This window comes from Nelumbo lutea, chromosome 1, assembly GCF_056320005.1.
Source record: "Nelumbo lutea isolate HS-2025 chromosome 1, American lotus-T2T, whole genome shotgun sequence".
Taxonomy (NCBI): domain Eukaryota; kingdom Viridiplantae; phylum Streptophyta; class Magnoliopsida; order Proteales; family Nelumbonaceae; genus Nelumbo; species Nelumbo lutea.
In genome coordinates, this window is record NC_142684.1 from 86175236 (window position 1) to 86201408 (window position 26173).

A 26173-nucleotide genomic window follows, 5' to 3' on the forward strand; every position below is an offset into this window, starting at 1 on the left:
TTCCTTTCCTATTTACCATCTTTGTGGATGTTCTTAACAGGTCCTTAGTGAAAGTAGACAATTTGGGTCTCTTTTAAGGTTTGAGAATAGGCATATATCAAGTAATTGTGCCCCACTTATTGTTTGCTGATGACATCATCATTTTTGAGATAGTGAGGAAGTAGGGATGAAAAACATTAATCTCTTTCTGAAGTTCTTTGAGAAAATAACCAATCTAAGGTGAATTGTTGTTTTAAAAGCATAAAGCACAAAACAAGCACAAGGGGCATTTTGTGCCCAAGGCACAAGGCAAGGCACTTGCCTTTTCGAAGCAAGGCACAAAATGCAAAAAAACAAATAAAAAAATTAAAAAATTAAAATATAAACATAATATTAATTAAAAATGTAGACTTAAATTTTAAAATAAATGTTTAAAAACTATCATATCAAATTAAAATTCATAAACATAACTTGTAAAACATATTCAAAATGAAAATTTAAAATAAAATCAAACATAACATTTAAAGAATATTCAAGCATGTAAGTTCTCAATCTCTTTATTTTTTCCCAATTGCATTACTTCAAATAGCAAATGTAATGTTAAACATTTTGCATTCCTGATTCTACAAGTCGCTTTTGTATCAACCCCCTATTTTCTAATGTTGTTCATTCATTCATTCATCCTAATGAAATATATATTTAAAATAATTAAAATTATAAAATCATTTTTTCATAGATATTAAGAATTTAAGACCTTGATATGGAATTATCCGGGTTTGCCTTGATTAGGGGTCAACCCTAATTAAAATTATAAGATCATTTTTTTCATAGATATTAAGAATTTACCCATTGAATTTGTTTCAAGTAACATGTCAGGTTATCCAAGGAGTCGACCCTAACCCAGCCAGAAGTGAAGTTGGGTAGGAAAAAGTCACCCTTAACCCTAACTCAATCGTTAACCTGATGGACCTGACATTTTCAGGTTGGGTTAGGGTTGCATTTGGGTTAACCCAGCCCAAGTTGCATCCCTATATCAGATGGACCCCCCATCCCAAGGCAACATGAAACTGAATTTCAATTGGTGCAGCATTAGAAATTTTGGATTGGTAGGTATTGGAGGAGTGTTCAAAAATGAAGGAAACATTGTGCTATGTTCTCGGAAGCCATCAGGGTTGGAGCCTCAACTAAAGCTGAATTGTGATTAATTTTATACAGGGTAAGTCAAGCCAAAGCTATGAATATCAGAAACTTGATTGTTGAAGGGGACTCCAAAGTGGTAGTTGGTTGGATAATGAGTAATTAGGAGGTTCCTTGGAAGCACAGATATGATGTAGGAGAGTTAAGAATCATCATGTGCAAAGTGGTAGTAGTTGTTTCTTGGATTCTAAGGTCTGCAAATGGGCTGGATGATGGGTTGGCAAAACAAGGGGCTACAAGGGACAGATTGTATTGGGGTCAAGTGATGTAACTTTACTACTTTTGTTGCTTCTTGTTCTTTTGTTTTCTTGTCTTGTTAGCTGATGCTAAAAAGCCCCATGGGTGTATCGTTAATCATGGACTTATTAAATATCAATAAAAATCTTCCTATTACGCATGAAAAAAAATGAAAACTTTCTACATTTTTAGTCTTTTGTCGATCTTTATAGCAATCTTGTTTTACTTTGATTACATTTTGAACATCTTCATTCCACCCCCAAGTTTTTTATCACTTCGCCATTTTTTAGATTATCCTAAAATGTTTTTTTGTTATTCTTTTTATACAGTTGGCCATTTCAAACCACATATTTCTTCATCTAACTTCCTTTTTTTACTTTGCCTCTAAATTGTACTAGTTTTTCTCCTTTTAGATTAGCCCACCTAATTGTTGAACACCTATTTTCTACTCTATTTCTCTTCCATTTTTTTTAAATATGCACTTACACCACCATTATATTATGTGGTTAATATTTCCTTGCAATAACTTTTCAATCTTTACCATTATTCATTCTATCCTCCTAGTAAGGTAGAAATCTATTTGACTTAAATTTGATCCACTTTTAAATGTTATTAAATGTTCATCCATTTTTTATATGTTGCAGTAGCATAAGTAATTGCAAATTTTAAAATTGTATTTGTTATTTTATTCCTCTCCCCATGTGCATTTGAATCTCATCCTATAAAATTCTTCTCTTCACTTGGAATTTCTTGGATTAGTCCTTCTAAGTTTTCCCAAAATTTTCTAAACCCGTTTGAGGTGCATGAGCACTAATTATGTTAACTGTTTCGTCCCCTAAACTAAATCTTATTAAAATGGTTCTATCACCAACTCTTTTAACATTTACAATTTCATTTCCATCATTCGCTTCTCCAATGTACCACGGATTATAGCCATCAATTTATTTAGATTTTCCCCTCTCATTTAGATTCCTATAAGCATGCAATATTAATCCATCTCCTCTTCATTGCGTCTACTAATACCATTTTTTTCTATTAATGTTCCTATATTCCAAGTGTCATTGTTGGCAGAAATTTCAATTGTACAAATATAAGAAAATTTTCAGAAATGTTGAATGTCATATATAAATATAGTAAAAATAATAGGCGTGGAAACACTGTAAATTATGTAGAAATATACAATATTATTTTATGAAATGATAAAAAAGCATAGAAACACCCTTTTATATTATTATCATGTTCTAAACCATCAAACAAAGCCATGAAACTAAGGTTAATAGGCAAAACAATGCTCTATGAAGTTGTCCTGCAGACTTTAAGAACTAAAACTACATAATAGAGTGAGTTCAAGCAAAACTTAGACACAGAAAGTGAAAATGATTCTAATAGGTCAAAGGTTAACCAAATAATTTATTACATGGACAAAAGCTAAGAGTTAACGTCACTCTAAAAAGAATTTAAGATGGCTCAAAGTGGTCATCATCTGTTTTTGTCTTTAATATAACTTATCTTCAATACTATTGCCAAGTCACCATGTTATAATCCTATCTCATGTACTCCACATAGCATTGGTAGTTTTTATTGGGGAATATGTCAATTCCAGCAATATTTTGTTTTTGTACCTATGGAAATGGAAATATGTCATGGAAATATTAGGAGAAGCAATAGAGAACGAGAGATAAAGTGAAAAGATGGACCAGACCATATAACTTATTTAAAGTTAAAAGAAATGACTAGATGGTTCCTATAAAGAATAAAGGCAGAATTCTGTATAAAAAAAAGGACTCTGGCACAATCTGATCACCTACTTACCAATAAAATGGCTATAACATTCCCATAACACTTTAGGTTCACAAGATCTTGGTTTCATTGAAGTAACTAAGAAATTTGTTTTATGAAACCAAAACCTTGTCAAAATTTCAACTTTAATTTTAATTTAACTCCTATAACATAGGTTGCGAGAAAATGGCAAACTTGAATTTGAATTTCTTAAAATTCTAGAAAGAATTCAAATAAGACCCTTAAAACTTGTTTGACTGTTTAGGCTAATCAAGCAAATAGCTGCACAATAAAAGAACCAAAATAACCTTAAGACATCAAGATTTACCTGAACTAGAAAAATAAAGAAAAATTAAGAAACTGTTACTAGAAGAGGAACCAAGTGAAATTGATTTCTTTCTCCATAGTATCTTTCCCTTCTACATGTTGCATAAATTTCCATTGAAAGAAGGAATTTGTTTCAAGTAACATATGCCTTAAGGGAGATCATTCCATCCATAGGACAAAGAAGTCAACTCTTGTCCAGCTTTCATGGTGTCTGGAATGCTATTAGCTACATCCTGATGTTGGTATTGATCTTGTCAAGTAGTCAATTGTTTCACTCCTTTGTCCATCTCTTGTGCTAGAACACTAGATTCAAGCTTTCACAGCTTTTACCTTGTTGCTTCCCCCTCTTCCTGATCAGTTTGGTCAAGTGACTGGGAAACAGCTTATGCTACCATTTTTAATTCCTCATTAAGACTTATCTATGGTGCAGTGGTTCATTTTTTCAGTTTATCACTGACCTCACTGATCCCATATTGATCCTATGTTACAAACATAGCCTCTTAATCACTTTAAGAAATACCTGAAGCATGTATTAATTTTTACCTTTTGATTTCTGACTAACAGGATCCGCTACCTTCTTATTGCGAGAATGTTGCGATTAATAAGGCTTTTGATGCGCGTTCAACGCTACAGAGCTTTTATAGCAACATTCTTGACCCTGATACCAAGTTTGATGCCATACCTTGGGACTCTCTTCTGTATTCTGTGCATTTATTGCTCCCTTGGTTTACAGGTATAGGGAAGGATACTTCTCATAATATTTTTTGTTCTTGAAGAGACTAGATATCTAAATTATATTGATTCCCTAATGTTAATTTACAAATTATTACTTAATATTACAACAAGAAAGTTGTCATGTAGATTGTGCCTGTGAATGGCCAATCTAAGGTTCTTACCGTCCCAAGCACATACCTACATGTACTTTGTTCATATTTTACCATTATAAAAAGTATAAATAAAAAAATTTGGTATTTAGTCATAATAATTATTTCTTTGCACTTGAGTTTTATGGTGTCAATTATGGTGTCAGCTTTTCATTCTGTTCATTTTATCAGTATTTTTTTGGTAATGTGAGAATGCTGTCTGAATCTGAACACATTAATCTTTTCCATCTAAAGTGTTTTTTTCTCCAGAATTTCCATAACATATTTTCCCTAATTTCTAGGTTTTTGGTGGGATTGTGAATGCTGGAAATTCTGATCTGGATGGAACAGATCTTGCTGAAAACGAGTATCCTGTGTTATTGACAAAGTTTTCTTTCATTCTATTGCAGCACTACAATTTACTTCCAAGCATAATGTATCTGATAATGATTCATCTTATTACAGAATTTCATATTCTCTTCTACTTCATGGGACATAAATAATTGTAGATGTTTCTAGAATGCTAACTGCTGATAAACTGTTCATAACTTCAACGGCAGAACCATTTGTGCAAATTTGTTTGGTTTCTTGTATATTAATCTCTTCTTGAAAGTTTCAATTCCTTGAACCAATTTTCTTGACAAGATCAGCTATCTTCTTTTCAATTTTAATGACTATCCAAATGGTATGGTGACTCTTTTCAATTTGTTAGTCATGGGAAATTGGCAAGTGTGGATGCAGGTATCACAAATATCTGAGTTGCCATAATATTTTGTTGTTTTATTTGGTGAATGCTGCCTCCTATCTCATGAATTCATCATCATCATCATCATCTAAGCCTTATCCCAACTATATAAGTTCGGTTACATAAATCCTGTTTTGTCATTCCACTCTGTTTAATACCATATTCATTGTGAATTGCATCTCATTTTTTTTTTTTAATTATCACAACATTTTTTTGGGTGTACAGGGTGGTTTATGTTGTTTGCTGGTGACATATTATTAATTAATGAAACTAGATGGGGATTAAATGTAAATTTTAAAATTAGATTCATGAAAAAATGCCTTAGAACAAGAGGTTATAAAATAAGTAGGACAAAAATAGAATATATGCAAACTTTAATAATAATAATAATAATAATAGGAGTGGAAATCAGGGTGTATTTATGATTGAATACCAACAAATATCTCAATGTGACCTCCTTTGTTACCTTGGTTCAACAATCCATGGCAAGGGAAATACCAAGGAAGAAGGCACCAACAGAACTAGAGCAGGATTGGAAAAAGGAGAGAGGCATCTATAGTCCTATTTGATAGAAGAATACCAATTAGGTTAGCAGGGAAATTTTATAAAGCAATTATAAGGTCAGCAATGTTGTTTGGAGCAGAGTGTTAAGTAGTCAAGAAACAACATGTTGAAAAAATTAGTGTAGAAAAAATGGAAATGTTGAGATGGATGAGTGGGAAAACTAGAAAGGATAGTATCAGAAATGAATTTATTCAAAGGAATCTAGGAGATAGATGATAAAATGAGGTAAAGCAAACTAAGAAGGTTAGGTCATGCACAGAGAAGATCATCTACAGAACTGATGAGAAATTATTAAAGAAATTAAGAGCCCATAATTTAAAACAGATATGATACCTCCCTTAGAAAGATGGTTCTGTTATCTATATAGTTGACACACAGCTTAGTTGAGTTGAGTTGAGAGAGAGGATTATCATTGATCTCAACACATCAAGGCACACAGCTAATATGTGATTTTTCCAATCATACTCATTGAAATTCATCCACAAAATGTTTTTATTTCTCTCTCTAAGAAACCTATTGTTAGAGTCAGCTGTACAAGGGTAGTGCAGTCCCTTTATGTTTAGTTATATGTGTACTGCTCTGCTGACGTGGCTCTCACTTAAGTGAGGGCACAATGGTAATCCTTGTATATCTTAGAAGAGTATAAATAAAAGAAGGGCCGACTAGAGGTTTTGAGATTTTCTCTCTAGTTCGGGTTGTGACTTTTCTCCTTTTTCTTCTCTTTCTCCTCCTTCTCTCTCTCTCTCTCTTTTCATTTTTTTTCTTCTGATATGAACATATATGAACATCTAATCTGAGTTTTATCATGGTATCAGAGCCACGATAATCAGTTCAGATCAGTTGTCTCCTTTTCTCTCTGTTCTGCGCATTCCTCTCTAGGCTTTTTCAGAATTCTCATTGATATTTAGAGAGTTTTCCAGAAAGGAAGAAAATGACTGGTCGTTTTCTCCTTTTGGGGGTTTCCATACCTCCAATGAGTGCAGTCGTTGTGGTTTTGTGTGGTTGGTAGAAAACCCTCTACTCGCAATTCAAAGAGGGCTGGTTTTGTGATGGTGACAGTGCAGATTTGGTACCCTCTACTTGACAGGTACATGATCTTCGAACTAAGTTGTGGTATGTAGCAAGTTTCTTTTATATGTTGCAGAACTGAAAATATTATTCGTGAGGTGTGTTGTGAGGGTTTCTAGTGCTGACAGTAAACGGAAACAGTAGTGCTGTTGCTAAAAGTGATAAACAGTTGTGAATATTATTGCTGAAACAGTGGTGAATAGTGTGAGTATTGCTGCTGAAACCTGGTACTAGGAACCCTAGTGGTGTTCAGTCATTCGTGTGGAGTGTGGTGATTTATTAGGGCAGTAGAGTAACAATTTAGTGGTACAACCTCCCACTGTTTTTTTGTGCAGTCATGGGAGACAGCAGTGAATACAAATCAAGTGTGATGGTGCCTTCTGATTATCTGAATGTGCAGATGACCTCTATAAAACTAAATGGTGAGAATTATGTCCCTTGGGCTAAGTCCTTTGAAGTTTTCCTGAAATCCAAAAAGAAAGTGAAACATGTGAGGGAAGATAAACCCTCAATTGATTCTTCAGGATATGATGAATGGGAGCAGGAGGATGCTCAAATTATGACTTGGCTATGGAACAACATGGAGTCCAAAATTAGTGTGAACTTCATGTTTTTAGATACAGCCAAGGAAGTCTGGGATCAAGAGTATGAGCGGTTCATTCAGGGTACATCTCAACAGAACACAACTACCCTTGCACACACAGGTACGGCTTGTCTGGCATCCACATCTTCCCATTGGATTATAGATTCTGGAGCTTCCGATCATATGACTAGAACTCCAGGTGTGTTTTCATCCATTTTTCCATCCTGCACTTCCCAATTTGTTACTCTTGCCAATGGCTCTACATCGGCCATATGTGGTGTTGGTAATGTTGACACTGACTCATTATCCCTCTCCTCAATTTTATATGTTCCAAAGTTTCCCTTCAACCTGATGTCTGTTAGTAAATTGACTCAGTCTCTTAATTGCTCAATAAATTTTTACCCTTCCTCTTGTGTGTTTCAGGATCTCAAGACGGGGATGAAGATTGGTGGAGGGCATGAAGCTGGTGGACTGTATTATCTTGATGGAGGTGGTTCGGCAACAGCTCTTCAGTCATCTCTCTCCCCTCATCAGTGGCACTACAGACTTGGTCATTCATCTCTTAGAGCTCTTCAATTACTTGTTTCGTCGTTGCGTCATCTTTCTAATTTAAATTGTGAGTCGTGTCAGTTTGGGAAACATCATCATGTCTTCTTTAGTCCTAGAGTTGATAGTCGTACATCGTGTCCTTTTTCTCTTGTCCATTCGGACATCTGGGGTCCAAACAGAGTAGTGTCTTATAATGGTTACAAGTACTTTATAATTTTTGTTGATGACTATTCAAGAATAACATGGCTTTACCTTATGAAAGAAAAGAGTGAATTGTTTTCTATCTTCTAGAAATTTTATGCTAAAATTTGCAATCAATTTGGTGTACATATTAAAATTCTTTGTTCTGATAATGGCCGTGAGTATTTTTCCACACACTTTCAAGAATATTTAGAACAACATGGCATTATCCATCAAACCTCATGTACCTACACCCCTCAACAAAATGGGGTGGCTGAAAGAAAAAGCCATCACCTTTTGGAAACTACTTAGTCCCTCTTACATCAGATGAATGTCCCCAAACCCTTTTGGAGTGATGTTGTACTCACATCTTGCTTTCTTATTAACCGCATGCCCATGTCTATCCTTGAAGGTCAGTTCCCTTTCTCTGTTCTGTTTCCCACGTTGTCTCATTTTCCCCTTACTCCCAGAGTTTTTGGGTGCGTGTGTTTCATTCATAATCTTGTGCCTGGAATGGACAAGTTAGATCCTAGATCCACTAAGTGTGTCTTTCTTGGCTATTCTAGGACGCAAAAAGGGTATAAGTGTTATAACCCTTGATCCCGACGTTCTTTTGTGTGTTCTGATGTTACATTTTTTGAGTCTATTCCTTTCTTCTCCAGGTTGAATACTTCTTCTCCTCTGTTTCCATCACACTCTCTTCTAGTTCCTGTTGAGGATTCCATTCCTCTTGTTCCGGTCGTGACCCTGTCTTCGCCTCCAGTGCAGCTACTTGAGAGAGGACCACATATCCAACAAGTGTATACACATTGTCAGGCATCGGCTCCTCCCCTAGCTTCGTCACCGTCGACAGATCCGGCAGTTGATCCCACCCTAGCCCGAACTCCAAGTTCTGACCTTGATCTTCCTATTGCTTTAAAGAAAGGTAAATGCAGTTGCACTCTCCATCCCATTTCCAATTATGTTTCTGTATCTCACCTTTCGGCTTCCCATCGACAGTTTGTTTCTATGTTATCCTCTGTCTCTGTTCCCAAGGATGTCCAGGAAGCCCTCAATTCTCCAGGGTGGCGCCAAGCAATGGAAGAAGAACTCTCGGCCCTAACTCGCACTCATACGTGGGACCTTACTACTCTTCCTCCTGGTAAGCATGCGGTCGGCTGTAAGTGGGTGTACACGGTTAAATGCTTACCTGATGGAAGTGTTGAACGGTTGAAAGCTTTGTTAGTTGCCAAAGGTTATTCACAGCAGTATGGTATTGATTACACAAACACCCTCTCTCCGGTTGCCAAAATTGGGTCAGTTCGTGTTTTGATTTCTCTTGCTGCTATGTTTGATTGGCCCTTGTTTCAGTTTGACGTCAAGAATGCCTTTTTACATGGTGCTCTTCTTGAGGAGGTGTACATGGAGCAACCACCAGGGTTTGTTGCTCAGGGGGAGGGTGAGAAGGTCTGTAGACTTAAGAAGGCTATTTATGGACTTAAACAATCTCCCCGTGCATGGTTTGGGAGATTTAGTGAAGTGGTGAAGAAGTTTGGAATGAAACAGTGTTAGGTTGACCATTCCGTATTCAGCTATGAATCAAATGCTGGGAAGATTCTCTTGGTGGTATATGTAGATGGCATTGTTATCACAGGCAGTGACAGACCAAGAATTGACAGGTTGAAGACTTACTTGCATGATCACTTCCAGATAAAAGGATCTTGGCAAATTAAGATACGTCATAGGGATAGAAGTTGCAAGGTCCAAGAATGATATTAATCTGTGCCAGAGGAAATATGTTCTTGATTTGTTAGAGGAAACAAGGTTGTTGGGTGCCAGACTAGCTAAAACACCTATGGAACTGAATGCTAGATTGGGTTGTGATACAGGTGAGGAGTTTGAGGATCTAGGGAAGTACAGAAGGCTGGTGGGTAAGCTTAATTACCTAACCATCACTCGACCTGATATCTCATTTGCAATCAGTGTAGTGAGTCAATTTATGCAGAATCCGAGAATCTCACACTGGGAGGCAATCCTAAGGATTGTGAGGTATTTGAAGGGTGCTCCAAGTCGTGGTTTGTTGTATAAGAGTGGAGGAAGTCTTGAGATAGAGGGATACACATATGTTGATTGAGCCAGGTCCATATCTGACAGAAGGTCCACTACAGGGTATTGCATTTTTCTTGGTGGGAACATAGTGACATGGAAGAGTAAGAAGCAGATAGTGGTAGCAAGAAGCAGTGCAAAGGCTGAATATAGGGCTATGGCTCACACAAAATGCGAATTGGTGTGGTTGAAGCATCTACTAAAGGAGATGGGATACTCGATTGACACTCCTATGAAGCTATACTGTGATAACCAAGTTGTAGTTCATATCTCCTCTAATCCAGTGTTTCACGAAAGGACAAAGCACATAGAAGTGGATTGCCACTTTGTACATGAGAAGGTGCTTAGTGGAGTGATAAGTACAACATATGTGAACACAGGAAATCAATGGGAAGATCTATTTACCAAAGGGTTGAATCGGGGAAGAGTGGACTACATATGTAACAAGCTAGGACTATATGACATATACTCACCAGCTTGAGGGGGAGTGTTAGAGTCGGATGTACAAGGGTAGTACAATCCTTTTATGTTTAGTTATATATGTACTGCACTGCTGATGTGTCTCTCACTTAAGTGAGGGCACAATGGTAATCTTTGTATATCTTAGAAGAGTATAAATAAAAGAAGGGCCGACTAGAGGTTTTGAGATTTTCTCTCTAGTTCGGATGTGACTTTTCTCCTTCTCCTTCTCTCTCTCTTTTCCTTCTCTTTCTTCTGATCTAAACATATATGAACATCTAATCTGAGTTTTATCACTTATAAATAGCTACCTAACAAGAGAAAACATTTTCAAAAAACCGATAAGGAGAGAGAAATAAAAACGTCCTTAACTTTCTTTTGATCCTTATATTTATATATCTTTTTCTTGTTTTGATCTATAATGAAGAGTTTCTGTTAACATAAATATTAAGTTCATTGAGTCCTTTAAATGACAAATGATCTAAAAGAGAGAAAAATATGCAATAAATACCAAAGGTTACAATACAAATGTTCCAAACTTCCACTACATCATCCTTTTCTCTTTTAAAATCAGTGTTTGTGTCCTTGACTATAATCATGTTTCAATCAATGATATTAAAGTATGTTTCTTGAGATATCCTTGGAACTGAATTTGATTGTTTATGGGGTGCCCTTCTACTTTAACTTTTATCCACTGAAACTTGAATTTGATTGTTTATGGAATTACCACAATTGGTTGTGGTGGAAGCCCTTAAGTTACATTGAAAATGAAAAGAAAGAAACTTCATACATCCTCAATAACCTGAAGTCAAGAAGAAAATGCTGTCTTCTTTGCTCGTTTTCATATTAAACCAACTTAAACTCCCATTTATTCAATCGGTACAGTTTAAGGATCTTATCTAGCATAACATGCCAACTAAAAGCCTCCTCCTAAGATGGATAAAGAATCTTCTTTGCTCTTCACTAGTCGTGTCAAGAAGAAATTCCTCCAAATTCTAGGAATCATGAACCATAAATTGGAAATCCTTCCTAAATTGAATATTTTGCTCAATATGCAATTGAGGGTGGCCTAACCATGAACATGCCACTGGTTTCTTGCCTCCGAAATCCGACTATGCCTTTTTTATGAGTTTCCATGTCCTGTCTTTTATCCTTTCTTTTCTTTTTTCTTTCTTTTTGGGATGTTGGACCACATATTTTGTATGCATCTTTTCCTTTCAATGCATTTGATATTTACTGAATGAAAAAATTAAAACCTAGGTAATCAAATCTCAACCATTTACCTAATGTTCCTTAAGTAAAAAAAAAATTGTTAAATAACCAAAATATCCTTAGTGTTGTCATTTTTTGGCAATAAATACATACGTAAATCCTTTAAGAAACTAGAATAGAGATATTCTCTTTGAAGTGGCATTAATATCTAGCCTTGAGTGACTCATGGAATGTATCAAACATGGGCAAATCAATATTTTTATTGGGGGAGGGGGGTGAGAATTGGTGAAATTACAAGGAGTGCCGCAAATAAAGGCGGGGATAAGGTAAGAGGATGTCAACACTTCTTACTAAAGGTTAATTTACTTTTGGTTTGCTTGTTACATGCTTTTGGTATGTTGGACATACTTTTCTCTTTTCTCTATGTCAATACCAAAAGTGTCCACTGAAATGTGTTCTGAAGGGGAATGATAAAAAAGAAGTTTAACTTGCTTGTATCCTCCCCCCTCCCCCATCCAATGAGTGGATTGGTCAAGGCTTGACATCAAGTGAGTATTTTTGTGGTATATCAAACAAATTATGCAATTACATGTCTATTTCTAGTTTTATTGTCATTGTAATTCCAAGCATTATGTATTGCCATTGTTTCTTGTGCTGACAATCATGATTAGTTAAGTTGGGAGTAGTGGTAGTGAGTAGTGATTTATGAAATTGATTTATCATTTTTACTAGTGAGTAGTGATCAAAGTTGCTAATTTTTCATCATATAATTTCAGGGCTATAAAGAACTGACTGGAACATCTTGGACCCTTGTATACTTTATCAGTTTTTACCTCATAACAGTCTTGCTGATTCTTAATCTGGTAAAATTCATCAATGCTCTCCTCTAAGTTTTCTATTCTTACTACAGTATATTATTTCTGATGCATGAAAAACTTAGACATGAAAATGGTTGCTGCTTCATCTTGGTTGTCTTTCAATAGGTGTTACTTGGTCATCTGAAAAACCTAATACATTTGAGCACTAAAGGCTCAGATGCAAGCTTTTTATTCAATAGATTAATCATTGAACTTAAGCACCATTTATGCATTGGCACCTTGCTCTCATGGTACTCATATTAAGAAGCAAGCCTTCAACAAATGTTATAATTCCTATATTCTTAATGGCTGAGAGTTCAGGGAGCGAAAGTTTTAAATAGGTTGTGTTTCGATCTAGAAATGACTATTAAGTAAAAAATATGTAACCTGTTGATGCATTCTATGCTGGAACAGAGAGCTTTGAGAACTATTTAACTTTCTATAGGTATGTAAAAGTAAAGGAAATTAGTTATTTGAATTCAGAAATTGAGTTCATGATGTGTGGCCTCTAAACTTCAGTTGGGAACTATTAGTAGCACTTCCTATGTTTGATAACAGTAGAACTACCCCCTGTCAGAGTCAGTTCAACAGTCAGAAGAGAGAGAGAGAGAGAGAGAGAGAGAGAGAGTACAGCTGAATGGTGGGTGTGACACCTTGTGTCAGTCAACACCCTAAAAGATATATTTACATTAAGTTGTAAAAGGACAAATCTGCCCTTAATGTACAGGAGAGAGATGGTACAAAGAATAGATATACAACAAAGAAAAGTAAAAGTACAAAAATAGCCCTACGACTATATTTCATTGTCTCTACACTCCCCCTCAAATTGATGCCTAGGAATAAGCATCAGTTTGTCCATGAGAAATAGATGCCGAGCCCGTGTCATTGCTTTAGTCAACAAGTCTGCTAGTTGGAGCCCGGAAGAGACATGAGGAAGAGATATGGTACCCTCAAGAAGGAGATCATGAATGAAATGGCAATCAACTCCTATGTTTTTGGTGCGCTCATGGAAAACGGGGTTGGATGCAATTTTTATTGCACTAATATCGTCTACATAGAGAGGGACAAACAATGATGGCTCATTTAGTATTTCAAATAGAAGAGTCCGAAGCCATATGATCTCACTACACATGGAAGACATAGCCTTGTATTCAGCTTCAGTGGAAGATTTGGACACAGTAGCTTGTTTCTTGCACTTACATGAGATAAGAGAGTTGCCTAGGAAAACACACCAACCAGTAGTGGACCGTCGGGTGTCAGGGCTTCCAGCCCAATAAGCATCCACATAAGTCATTAGATGAATTGATGATGAGGAGAAGAATATCCCATGTGATAGTGTGCCCCACACATATCTTATAATCCGATGCACTACAAATAAATGTGGTTGTCTTGGAGAAGACACAAATTGCCTTACTATCTGAACTGCATAAGATATGTTTGGCCGAGTCACGATGAGATAGATTAAACTGCCTACTAGATGATGACAAAGGGTAGGATCTTCAAGGGGAGAACCATCATCTTTGTTGAGTTTCAGGTTCAATTCTAGTGGAGTGTCCGCAATCTTAGAGCCACTAAGATTTGTCAGTTTAACAAGATCAGCCACATACTTTTGTTGATTAACAAAGTAGCCTCGAGAATTTCTGCTCACTTCAACTCCTAAGAAATATGTCAAAGGCCCCAAGTCCTTCATCTTGAAGGACTCACTGAGTAACTGTTGTAGCCTAGAAATTCCTTTTGTGTCATCCCCTGTAATGAGTATATCATCAACATAAAGGAGTAACATCATTACTCCCATCTCCCTCCTTAAGATGAATAAGGAATAGTCAGAAGGACTCTAGATAAAGCCAGCATCAGTGATGACAGATCTGAACTTCTCAAACCAGGCCCTAGGAGTTTGCTTCAGGCCATAAAGTGATTTCTCCAGACGACAAACAAGGTCCCTCGTGTATCACATGCATGTTCCCAAACCCTTTTGGAATGATGCAGTGCTCACCTCGTGCTTTCTGATTAATCGGATGTCCACGTTCATCCTTGATGGTCATTCTTTGCTTCAGGTCTTGTTTCCCGCTTTGTTTTTGTTTCCTCTTACGCCGAGGGTATTTGGGTGTGTCTGCTTCGTCCATAATCTAGGTCCTGGGAATGACAAGTTCGATGCCCGTTCTCTTAAGTGCATCTTCCTTGGCTATTCTCGGATCCAGAAAGGGTATAGGTGTTACCATCCTAGTTATCGATGGTCCTTTGTGTGTGTGCTGATGTCAACTTCTTTGAGTCTACTCTATTCTTTTTGGGGTCCGGTGATGCTTTTTCCTCATCACCTCCTCCTCTTCCACTTCCCATTGTCGACCCTCTTCCCTTGGTTCCAGTCGTGACCAAACCCTTGCCTCCGGCGCCACCACCTATTGAATGCCCACCTATCTGTCATGTGTATACACATCGCCCACGCGTACCAGCTACTACTACTCCGGCTACATCTTCGTCGACAGATCCGGCACCAGACCCGCACTCAGAATCTGAGCTTGACCTCTCCATTGCTTTGCGGAAAGGTAAACGCACTTGCACCCTTCATCCTATTTCTAATTATGTTTCACTTACCTTTCCGCTTTCCATCGCTAGTTTGTCACCTTGTTATCATCAATTGTTGTCCCTAAGGATGTCCAGGAAGCCCTTGCCTATCCAGGGTGGTGTTGAACCATGGAAGAAGAACTCTCTACCCTTCATCATAGTCATACTTGGGACCTCACTGCTCTTCCTCTTGGGAAGCAAGCTGTTGGTTGTAAATGGGTTTATACGGTTAAGTATTTGCCTGATGGTAGTGTTGAACGCCTGAAAGTGCGATTGGTTGCAAAAGGGTACTCCCAAACCTATGGTATTGACTACACAGAGACCTTCTCACCAGTTGCTAAGATAGGGTCAGTTAGTGTTGTGATCTCTCTTGCAGCCATGTATGAGTGGCCACTATATCAAATTGATATCAAGAATGCCTTTTTGCATGGTGACTTACTCGAGGAGGTCTACATGGAGCAACCTCCAGGGTTTGTTGCTCAGGGGAAGGATGGTAAGGTGTGCAGACTAAGGAAGGCTATATATGGACTTAAACAGTCTCCTCAAATTGATATCAAGAATGCCTTTTTGCATGGTGACTTACTCGAGGAGGTCTACATGGAGCAACCTCCAGGGTTTGTTGCTCAGGGGAAGGATGGTAAGGTGTGCAGACTAAGGAAGGCTATATATGGACTTAAACAGTCTCCTCGAGCATGGTTTGGTAGGTTCAGTGAGGTAGTAAAGAAGTTTGGTATGAAACAGTGCAAAGTTGACCATTCTGTATTTAGTCATGACTCTCCGGGAGGAAAAATACTGTTGGTGGTGTATGTAGATGATATTGTTATTACTGAAAATGATAACATGGGTATTGATAGGCTGAAGACTTATCTGCAGGATCATTTTTAGACAAAGGATCTTGGTAAGCTGAAATACTTCTTAGGGATAGAGGTAGCAAGATCCAAGTATGGTATTAATCTGTGCCAGAGAAAATATGTGCTTGATTTGCTGGAAGAAACAGGCTTGTTGGGTGCCAAACCAGCTGAAACACCCATGGACACAAATACCAAGCTAAGCAGTGATATGGGTGAAGTATTTGAAGACCCTGGCATATACCAACGACTTGTGGGTAAACTGAACTACCTAACCATTACTAGACCAGACATCTCATTTGCAGTTAGTGTGGTAAGCCAGTTCATGCAAAAACCTCTGATTCCTCATTGGAATGCAGTTCTGAGAATTGTAAAGTATCTAAAAGGGGCTCCGGGTCGCAGTCTGATATACAAGAGTGGCAGAAAACTTGAAATAGAAGGGTATTCTGATGCTGACTGGGCCGGTTCTATGTCTGATAGGCGGTCTACTACAGGCTATTGCACTTTCCTGGGAGGTAACCTAGTGACATGGAAAAGTAAGAAGCAGACGGTTGTGGCAAGAAGCAGTGCAGAAGCAGAATATAGGGCTATGGCGCACACCGCTTGTGAATTAGTGTGGCTAAGAAACCTTCTACAGGAAGTAGGATACAACATCAACACTCCAATGAAGCTCTATTGTGATAATCAGGCTGCAGTTCATATTTCCTCTAATCCGGTGTTTCATGAAAGAACCAAGCACATTGAAGTTGACTGCCACTTTGTGAGGGAGAAGGTGCTGAATGGAGAACTAGACACTACACATGTTAATACAGGAAATCAGTGGGCTGACTTATTTACAAAAGGCTTGAGTCGGGGAAGAGTGGATTACATATGTAACAAGCCACCAGCTTGAGGGGGAGTGTTAGCGTAGGGGTATTTCTATCTTTATACCTAGATTAATGTTGTTGATCTGTAATGTTGTGTTGGAACCAGTGCTCCTAACTTAAATAAGGGCACATATGTCTTTTCAATCATTTTTAATAATATAAGTTCCGTCTGACCGACTGGGAGAAGGTTAGGTTGAGACTTCTAGTTCGAACCAGAATTTCCCCTTCTCTCTTTCTCTCTTTCTTCCACCTTTCTACCTCTTTCTACCTAACCGATCTCAGACAGATAGAATTCTAAGTCAGGCCGAATCATAACACCCAAGAACTTAGGAGTATCCCTGATAGGTAATAAAATGAGTTAAAGTAGATTAAGATAGTTGAATTTAGTATGTATTTTTGAGGTTTTTGGGCAGATTTGTACAGATTTAGTAGTTTTTTTTTGTTTATTATTTGTTTAGATAGGAAGTGGGGATCACATCACACTTGTTGGGTCCCTTTTGAGTGCTTCTTTTAAGTTATTTATGCAGTTTTATGTGTTAAGTACCCTATAAGGGCATTTTAGTCATTGTACCCTCATTTTATTAATTAAAAGTATAAATACAAATGAGACTGATTTTCTCTCTCTTTCTTTCTCAATCTCTTCTCTTCTCTTTCTCTTCTTCCTCAAGAAACATCTCTTTTCTTTACAGATTCTTTGATTCATCAATTTTCTACTTGGTATCAAAGCAATACTAGGGTTTCCTGGAGTTCTTCCATGCAGTCCTAGATCAGCCGATTGCATGAGGAGATAAAGGGCTGATCGATCTACTTTAGACTGCCTAATTCTTGGATTTTTTTGGTGGGTTTTAGTCATTAAGAGGGTGATCTGTGTTTTGGCATCAAAATCAGGAAGAACTGGTGTGTGGAAAAGAGTCCTAGTCAAGTTGGACTCTTCATTTTTTATCTGATATTGGGTGCTTGGACCTTTTTGGAGTTCTCTAGGTTTTATATAGGGGATAGTTTGGTTTTTCGCTTTTCTTGAGTGATCGATTCACTTTTCTCTCTGATGGGAGAAGCTAGCAGAAGAGGGATTGCTCTCTGGATAGGTTTTTCCTCTTCTGGAAAGGTCTGTTGCCCTTGTGTGTGAGATCGATTTGATCTTGGAGGCTTTCTACCTACTTATTTCTTATTTTTGAATTGTTTGATGTTGAAATGGAGAGTTAGAATACCGAGCAGAAGTCCATCGATGACATGGGTTTGGGTGTAGGAGGTACTAGCGATACTTTTGGGTCTGGAATTATTACAATAGTAAAATTGGATGGTACAAATTATTTAGAATGGGCCAGTTATTTAAAAGGTGCGCCTAGGCGCACAAGTGAGGTGCATTTTAGGGTAGGCGCCTCACCCAGGTCCTAGGTGCATACCTTGTGCACCTAGGCATGCTCTTGGTGCACCTTGCGCCCTAGCCCAGGTGTGCACTTTTGAAAATTTGGCACTTTTTCCTTTTTATGAGTCTAACGGTTGGGCTGGGGGCGTAGCACAAAGGCGGCTCATAGAATTAGCAATTTAATATGTCACATTCGCTACTTGAAGTAACGTAATTGAGAAAAAAAAGAGATTGTGGGTCTTATATGCTTGAAAATGTTTTATATGTTTGATTTTATTTTTAAATTCTCATTTGAATATGCTTTACATGTTATGTTTATGTATTTTAATTTTAGATAATAGGTTTTTTAAAACATTTATTTTAAAACTTAAGTTTATATTTTTATTAATATTATGTTTTATAATTTTTTTATTTTTTGGATTTCTTGACATTTTTTTATTTTTTAGCATTTTTTTTAAATTTTTGCGCCTTGCTTAAAAAGGCGCATGCTTTCCTTGTGCCTCAAGCTCAAATTGACCCCTGCGCCTTGCACTTTTAAAACACTGGAATGTGCACAATCAACCAAGATAGTCATTGGTGCTCGTGAGAAAATGGGGTACATCATTGGAGAGGAGAGAAAACCTGATACAAATTCCTCCCAGTGGGTATAGGAGAATTGAATGGTGATGTACTGTCTATGTAATTCCATGTTACCTCACATTGGTAAAAGAATTTTGTGGGCTAATACTGCAAAGGATATTTGGAATGGAATGACTGAAACCTATTCCCAGAGACAAAATTTAGCTAGAGCCTATCAGTTAAGGAATCAGGTGATTAATACAAAACAGGAAGATAGACCACTTGCTATGTATTTCTCCATGTTGAAAACACTTTGGCAGGAGATAGATCACTTAGAGACTATAGTTTGGGAGAGTACGAAGGATGCAATAACCTATCAGAAGTTGGTGGAGAAGAATAGGGTATTTGAGTTCTTGGTTGGACTGAACCCTGAATTTGATATTTCTAGTCAACACATCCTTTCTAGAGAAAGTGTGACTCTTTCTCAAGCCTATGCCTTTGTTTCTAAAGAGGAAAGCAGGAGGAATGTCATGCTGAGATAGTTTGGGATTAACCAATTGGCTATGATTAGTACAATCAAATCTAAGCCAAATGAAGACAGGGGGAGTAGTGAGATTAGGAGGGAGAATAAGAAGGACTTGGTGTGTGACTATTGCAAGAAGCCTAAGCATACTAGAGACACTTGTTGGAAGCTCTACCCACATCTCATACCAGCTCGGGTCAAGAATAAGAGGGAAAATGCAAATGCGGCAATTACAGAAGACTCTTTGGGACCTCTTACCCAAGTTGACTTGGAGTCCATTGCAGTAATAGCAATGAGAACTGAATTGGAGAAGTATGGACAACTTATGAGAAAGAAGGATCATCTGGTTCTAGTTCTTCAGATGGATAGTAGAGTGCAGGAGCTAGTCACACTACTTCCTTTGCTCATACAGGTAGTTCATATGCGGTTACAAATTATGCATCCACCTTAGGTAAGGAGAGGCCTCCTTGGATTATAGACCCAGGAGCATATGAGCACATGACCAATATATCTACCCTTTTTAGTTCTTACCAACTATGCTCTGGTAGAGACAGAGTCTTTACAACAGATGGTTCCTATATTCCCATTGCTATGAAAGGGAAAGCTAGAGTGACTAATGACATTACTTTATACTTTGTCTTACATGTCCTTAGACACCATACTAATCTTCTTTCTGTGAGTAGTCTGACAAGAAATTTGAATTGTTCAGTGATTTTCCTTCCTGGTAATGGTGTTTTGCAAGATCTAGAGTCAAAGAAGACGATCGGGAGTGGCCATGAGGTGAATGGAGTCCACCTTCTGGATGAGATTCTAAGACATTAGAGCCGCCATGTTAGTAGCAGTAGTAGTAGTGATCAAAGTCAATGAGTCAGATTATGCTCTAGCACAATTGTTTGGGTCATCTTTCTTTCAGTTCATTGAGATGTTTGTTTTCAAAGTTCTTTTAATCTATCCAGTTATTTAGTCTAGAGTGTGAAAGTTGTCAGTTGGGAAAGCATTGTAGACATTTTTTTAAACCAAGTAATAAAAGAAGTTCTTTTGCCTTTTCATGCTGATGTATGGGGATCTTATCACATTTCTTCCATGGGTGGTTACTATTATTTCTTTTTGCTTGTGGATGATTACACATGGTATTCTTGGATATATTTGATGAGATCATGTGATGAGGTACCTATCAACAGTTCTACCAGATGGTTCTCACACAATTTGGAGTGAGGACTAGGGCTTTTAGATCAAACAATGCTAGAGAATTCTTTGAAAAGGATTTGGCCACATTTTTTGGAGCATGGGGTGATTCATTAGAGTAGTTGTGCATATACATCGCAGCAAAATGGGGTAGCAAAGAGGAAAAATAAACACATTGTGGAGGTGGTAAGAAGTCTTATGGTGTGTGCTTCAGTTCCTATTTGATTTTTGGGGGATACAGTTCTCACGGTCATGTATCTGATTAACCATGTACCTTCATGCATTCTGGGGTTTAAGGTGCCATTTAGTCTTCTTTTTCTAGATGGGGAGATATTTCATATACCTTCGAGAGTTTTTAGGTGTGCTTGCTTTGTTCACATTCTTGGTTCTCATTGTAGGAAGTTGGATCCTGAGGCCAAGAAATGTGTTTTCCTTGGGTATACTCAAAACCAAAAGAGTATTGTTGTTGTGATCTAGTGTCAAGGAACATGTTTGTCATTATGGATGTTACCTTCTTTGAGTCTACATTCTTTTTCTCTAGTTGTTCTCCTCAGGGGAAGTGTTTTGGGGAGGAGAACTCACAATCCGTTCCTCTTCCTATTTCATTTGTTTCACTTCCTTCATCTGGTCCATCAGTTCCACCTGTTGTTTCGCCATTAGCAACTCTAGTTCCACTGCCTGATCCACTACGGCCAGCCTCACAGTTTTTTCAATGCCAACACAAGAAGAGGGTTGACTCCACGCATGCTCCAATAGAAGAACTTGCACCACTCTTCGTTAGTCCATTTGAGATTCCAGGTTCAGTTGATACAGTTCTAGGTATTTTCCTTGAGCCTGTGCCTATTATTTTCCCTGATCCCATTGATGATGTTTCTGTACCTAACACTAATGTTGCAGCTATACCCATTGCAATCCGTAAGGGAAAGAGAAAGTGTACGGCCCATTGCATTTCACACCATCTTTCCTCCAGTACCCTATCACCTTCCTACCATGCCTTCATTTTTTCCTTTGATTCTGTGTTTATACCTAGGAATGTTAGTCTCTTTCCAAACATGAGTGGAGAATAGCTATGCAAGAAGAAATGGTGGCTTTGGTTAAGAACCATACATGGGAGATAGTTGATCTTCCTACAGACAAAGAGACAATCAGATGTAGATGGGTGTTCGCTGTGAAATACAAGGATTGATGGTAGTATAGAGAGGTAAAGGCAAGGTTGGTTGCAAATGGGTATACATAGACCTATGGCATTGATTACCTGGAGACCATTACACCAGTAGCTAAGATGAATTCAGTTCGAATTCTCTTGTCTCTAGCAGCTACTTATTCAAGGCCCCTCTTCCAACTTGATGTTGACAATGCATTCCTTAATACTGATTTGCAGGAGGAGGTATATATGGACATTCCACCTGGTTTTTATGAAAATGTTGGTGAGGGGAAAGTTTGTAGGTTGAAGAAATCATTATATGGTTTGAAACAGTCACCTAGGGCATGGTTTAACAGGTTTAGAGGGGAACTTATCCGGTTTGGATTCACACGGACTTAATTGATCATACTCTCTTTATGAAAAAGAGAGAAGCACTTGTGCCAGTATTGATTGTGTATGTGGATGATATAGTTGTTATAGGGAATGATCTAAGGGAGATTGATGCACTCAAGAAGTCACTACAACAAGAGTTTGAGATCAAGAATCTAGGTGAACTAAAATATTTTCTGGGGGTTGAGGTTGCAAGATCTAAGCATGGGATATTCATCTCTCAAAGGAAGTACGTGTTGGACTTATTGCAGGAAACTAGGAAGCTAGGAACTAAACCAGCGGATACTCCTATTGACCCGAACCATAGGATTAATCTTTGGATGATGAGTTGGTTAAAAATGTGGGAAGATATTAGAGGATGGTAGGCTGCCTATTATATATATGTATGACATGCCTAGACATTTGCTATGTTGTTAGTGTTGTGAGCCAGTACATGCATGCTCTTCGGGTTCAGCACTAGGAAGCCATTGATAGGATACTTGCACACCTGAAGAAGCATCCTGGCAGAGGGATTCTATTCTCAGACCATGGGAATTTAAAACTGGAGTCCTATACAGATGCAAATTGGGCAAGTTGTCTAGATGACAGGAAATCCACATCAAGGGTATGCACCTTTGTGGGAGGAAATTTGGTTTCATGGAAGAGTAAAAAACAATTAGTGATGGCTAGGTCAAGTACAGATGCCAAATATAGATCTATGGCCCATGGTGTTTCAAATCTACTTTGGGTTAGATCCTTGTTGAGTGATATTGGGATAAGAGCTGAGGAGCCCATGATATTATATTGTGACAACCAAGCTGCAATCAATATTGCCCACAATCCAGATCAACATGATAGGATAAGGCACATTGAGGTTTCAAGACACTTCATAAGACAGGGGGTGACAACCGGAGAAGTTTGCCTTTCTTATGTCTCCTCTGAATTACAATTAGTTGATGTCTTCACCAAAGGGGTTGCAAAGAACAATCTTAAACATGACCTACGCAAGTTGGGAATGTGTGACATTTACTCCCAACTTGAGAGGGAGTGTTGAGGTTTTGGGGCAGATTTGTGCAGATTGAGTGGTTCTTTTAAGTTATTTATGTAGTTTTGTGTTAGTCGCCCTATAAGGGCATATTAGTCATTGTACCCTTTTTAATTAAATGTATAAATACTAGTGAGGAGGGCAGCCAGAACTGATTTTTTATCTCTTTCTCAATTTCTTCTCTTCTCTTTCTCTTCTTCCTCAAGAAACATCTCTTTTCTTTACAGATTCTTTGATTCAGCAGTTTTCTACTTATATCATAAACAAAATTAATTAAAAAAGACTTTGATATCATATATCATGAAAAAAAATGAATTGACTATAACTTCTATGACACTTGAACCTATGGCTGTCTAGTAAGTATACAACATTTAAACCAATCTTGCTAAATGGATCAAATTCGGATCACCTTACAAAATTTATTAAATGAAGAATATATTGAGAGTTCAAGCTTAATAGGGTAATTTCTCTAATAGTCTGATGGGATTAGAAATAACAGGTATTTTCACAGAATTAAGTCTCTAATAAGATGAAGAAAGGAAAGGTTTTAGGACCATATAGTATCGTACCGGAAGTTTGGATACGTAGAGCGGAGGTGACTTACGATAGCTGACCAAACTATTTAATAAGATAATGTGAACAATGTAAAAGCTTGATAAATGGAAGATTAGCATCATGATGCCTATATATTAGGAATGTGATAGAGTTGCATTAATTAAGAATATTTTTGTCAGTGTAAAGACTAGTGAGCATCATCTATGACAACAACGCTAATACCATACTGATATAGGACCCTAATCCTCAATTCATTTAGATTGATATGATTCAAGGATGGATTGATAAGAAATTTCAGGGAAAACTGAACAGGAAATGATGTTTTTGAGGGTTTAAGTCTCAAGGTTTGGTTTGTAAGTGAGAAGCAAATCTAGGGATGGCGGATAGAGGGTTTCTGAGCTAGGGGAAGACCAAAAGGTACATGGATTGAGGTAGTGAAACATGATTAGAAGTCTTATAGTCTGAACAAGGACATTTCCTTTGTTAAAATAAAATGGAGAAACATAATTGATGTAGCCAATAGATATCTACATTATCTATATATATATATATATGTGTGTGTGTGTGTGTGTGTGTGTGTGTGTGTGTTGTTTCATCTTGTGTTTTCCTGGTAAGAAGATATTTGATTAGAAAATCAAACTGAACTAAGGAAATGTGATATCATATGTCTGCCCCATAAAGTCATCATCTATATTCTTTTATGCTTTCTTAATATTCTATTGTTTCCACATCTGCATTTTTTCTGAACTTGCTTTTCATTTGACAATTCTTCAATTTGAAGCATTTGCATGAGCCAAATCGGTTCTTAACCTGAAGTGGACCATGGTTTAGCATGATACCAGATAAGGTGGTATATGTGCAGTTCTAAGTTCTAACACATGCACAATGTAATTGATATACAAGGTTCCAAAACGTGTACATGAAATTTTATCAATTATTTTTATAATTTGTTTTTAATTTATTTCAGTGCTAAATATGAGACTGATATTTTACTCTAATGAAAGAAACTACACACTTAAATACCAATGTTGAAGAATTGCTAATCCAAATAAAAGTAGTTGGTGATGATCTAGCTTAAGTGTAAGCACAAGAAATGGGAGCAGAGCAATTTAGTCAATTAATTTGTAGTTAGTTTCTTCATTTATACCAAGTGTAAACTTAAGATTAATGTTTTGACAAGGGAGAAAAGAAAATAGAAATGGCCTCGTGAAAATTGACTTCACCCAATGTTGTAAGATTCATTTCACAAAACACAAAACCAGAAAGGCTACCAGATCATGGGTCAGATGATCCGACCTATGGGCAACCCACAATATCATATATTATGTATACATACATACATGTATACATGTATACATGTATATTGATATAATAATAAAATATAATATAATATGCATATTATAACATCTATTCAAGTTGTGGTTAGATGGTTTGTTTCTTGATTTCAATACAAGTGACTAGGGTTCAAGTCTTTTAACTCACATTTTTATTCAAATATATACATACATGATTGATCAATGGTAGTGTGTTACTTTACATAAGGAAGAGGTTATAGGTTCAAATATTGTTATCATCATTCTATGATTTATGATAAATCAGTGACCTGAGCAGGTTGTTGAAACCCAGACGGTTTTCAGTGGTATTCACGGGTTTCTGATGGGTCAGCCTGGTTTTCTCTATGGGGGTTGAGTGGCTATTAATTACATGGATTACAAAAGAGGCAAAAGAGTATATGATTGTTTGCATTATCTTATCTGTGCAATTTATTTAATTTTTGCTGAGAAAAATGTGAATATCTGAAAATCTGCATTTTTAGTACAAAAAGTTGATGTGTTATTCTTGTTTCTCATACTTGTTCAGGTCGTAGCATTTGTTTTGGAGGCATTTTTCACTGAAATGGAACTTGAAACAAGCAAACCCGAGGAAGAGGGCAAGGTTTGTACTCTACAATGATATTTATGCCTAATTCTAGGAAAATGTAGGTTTGTACTTTACAATGATATTTAATTATCCTTCTGTTCTCTTTTCTTTCTTTTTTAATTCGGCAATCACTTCTCTAGTTTGACAGTGACGTGATTCACCACTGTTACCTTTTCAATGGTCTCCCTTCGTCGTCATTGACTAGATTATTGGTCCATATCCTGTGTTAATTGTGTAATTTTAGGAAATGGTAAAATATTTACTTCTCTAAGTGAACTTAACTGGAAATGGGAGAAAGAAGTGGAAAGGAGAAAAAAATGCCTGGAGTGTTTAATAGTGCCAGTTCAAAATATTTAGAATTACAAGTATTATCTTTCTGTTTGAAATCAATGTTTCATGATTCTGTCTTGTTTGTTAGAGGAAAGAGCTTTTTATCTTTTACACCTGAGGGGAATTTTTTGTTACAGTAATAGTTGTTTTTGAATAAATCATCACAACTATCATTGACTAGATTATGGAATGTACCATTCCAGTTCCTGTGATGTGTA

The 26173-nt window shown here is 37.1% G+C and overlaps 1 protein-coding gene across 1 annotated transcript in view; it reads left to right on the top strand.

The window, feature by feature from the left end:
• Nucleotides 1–26173, top strand: part of TPC1 (two-pore channel 1) — a 169269-nt gene that overhangs the window by 142012 nt on the left and 1084 nt on the right. The window contains exons 17-21 of the mRNA XM_088965604.1: nucleotides 4084–4252; nucleotides 4685–4749; nucleotides 5033–5123; nucleotides 12604–12690; nucleotides 25566–25640. Coding sequence (XP_088821730.1) covers nucleotides 4084–4252; nucleotides 4685–4749; nucleotides 5033–5123; nucleotides 12604–12690; nucleotides 25566–25640 — 487 coding nt within the window. The remainder of the gene's footprint in view (nucleotides 1–4083; nucleotides 4253–4684; nucleotides 4750–5032; nucleotides 5124–12603; nucleotides 12691–25565; nucleotides 25641–26173) is intronic.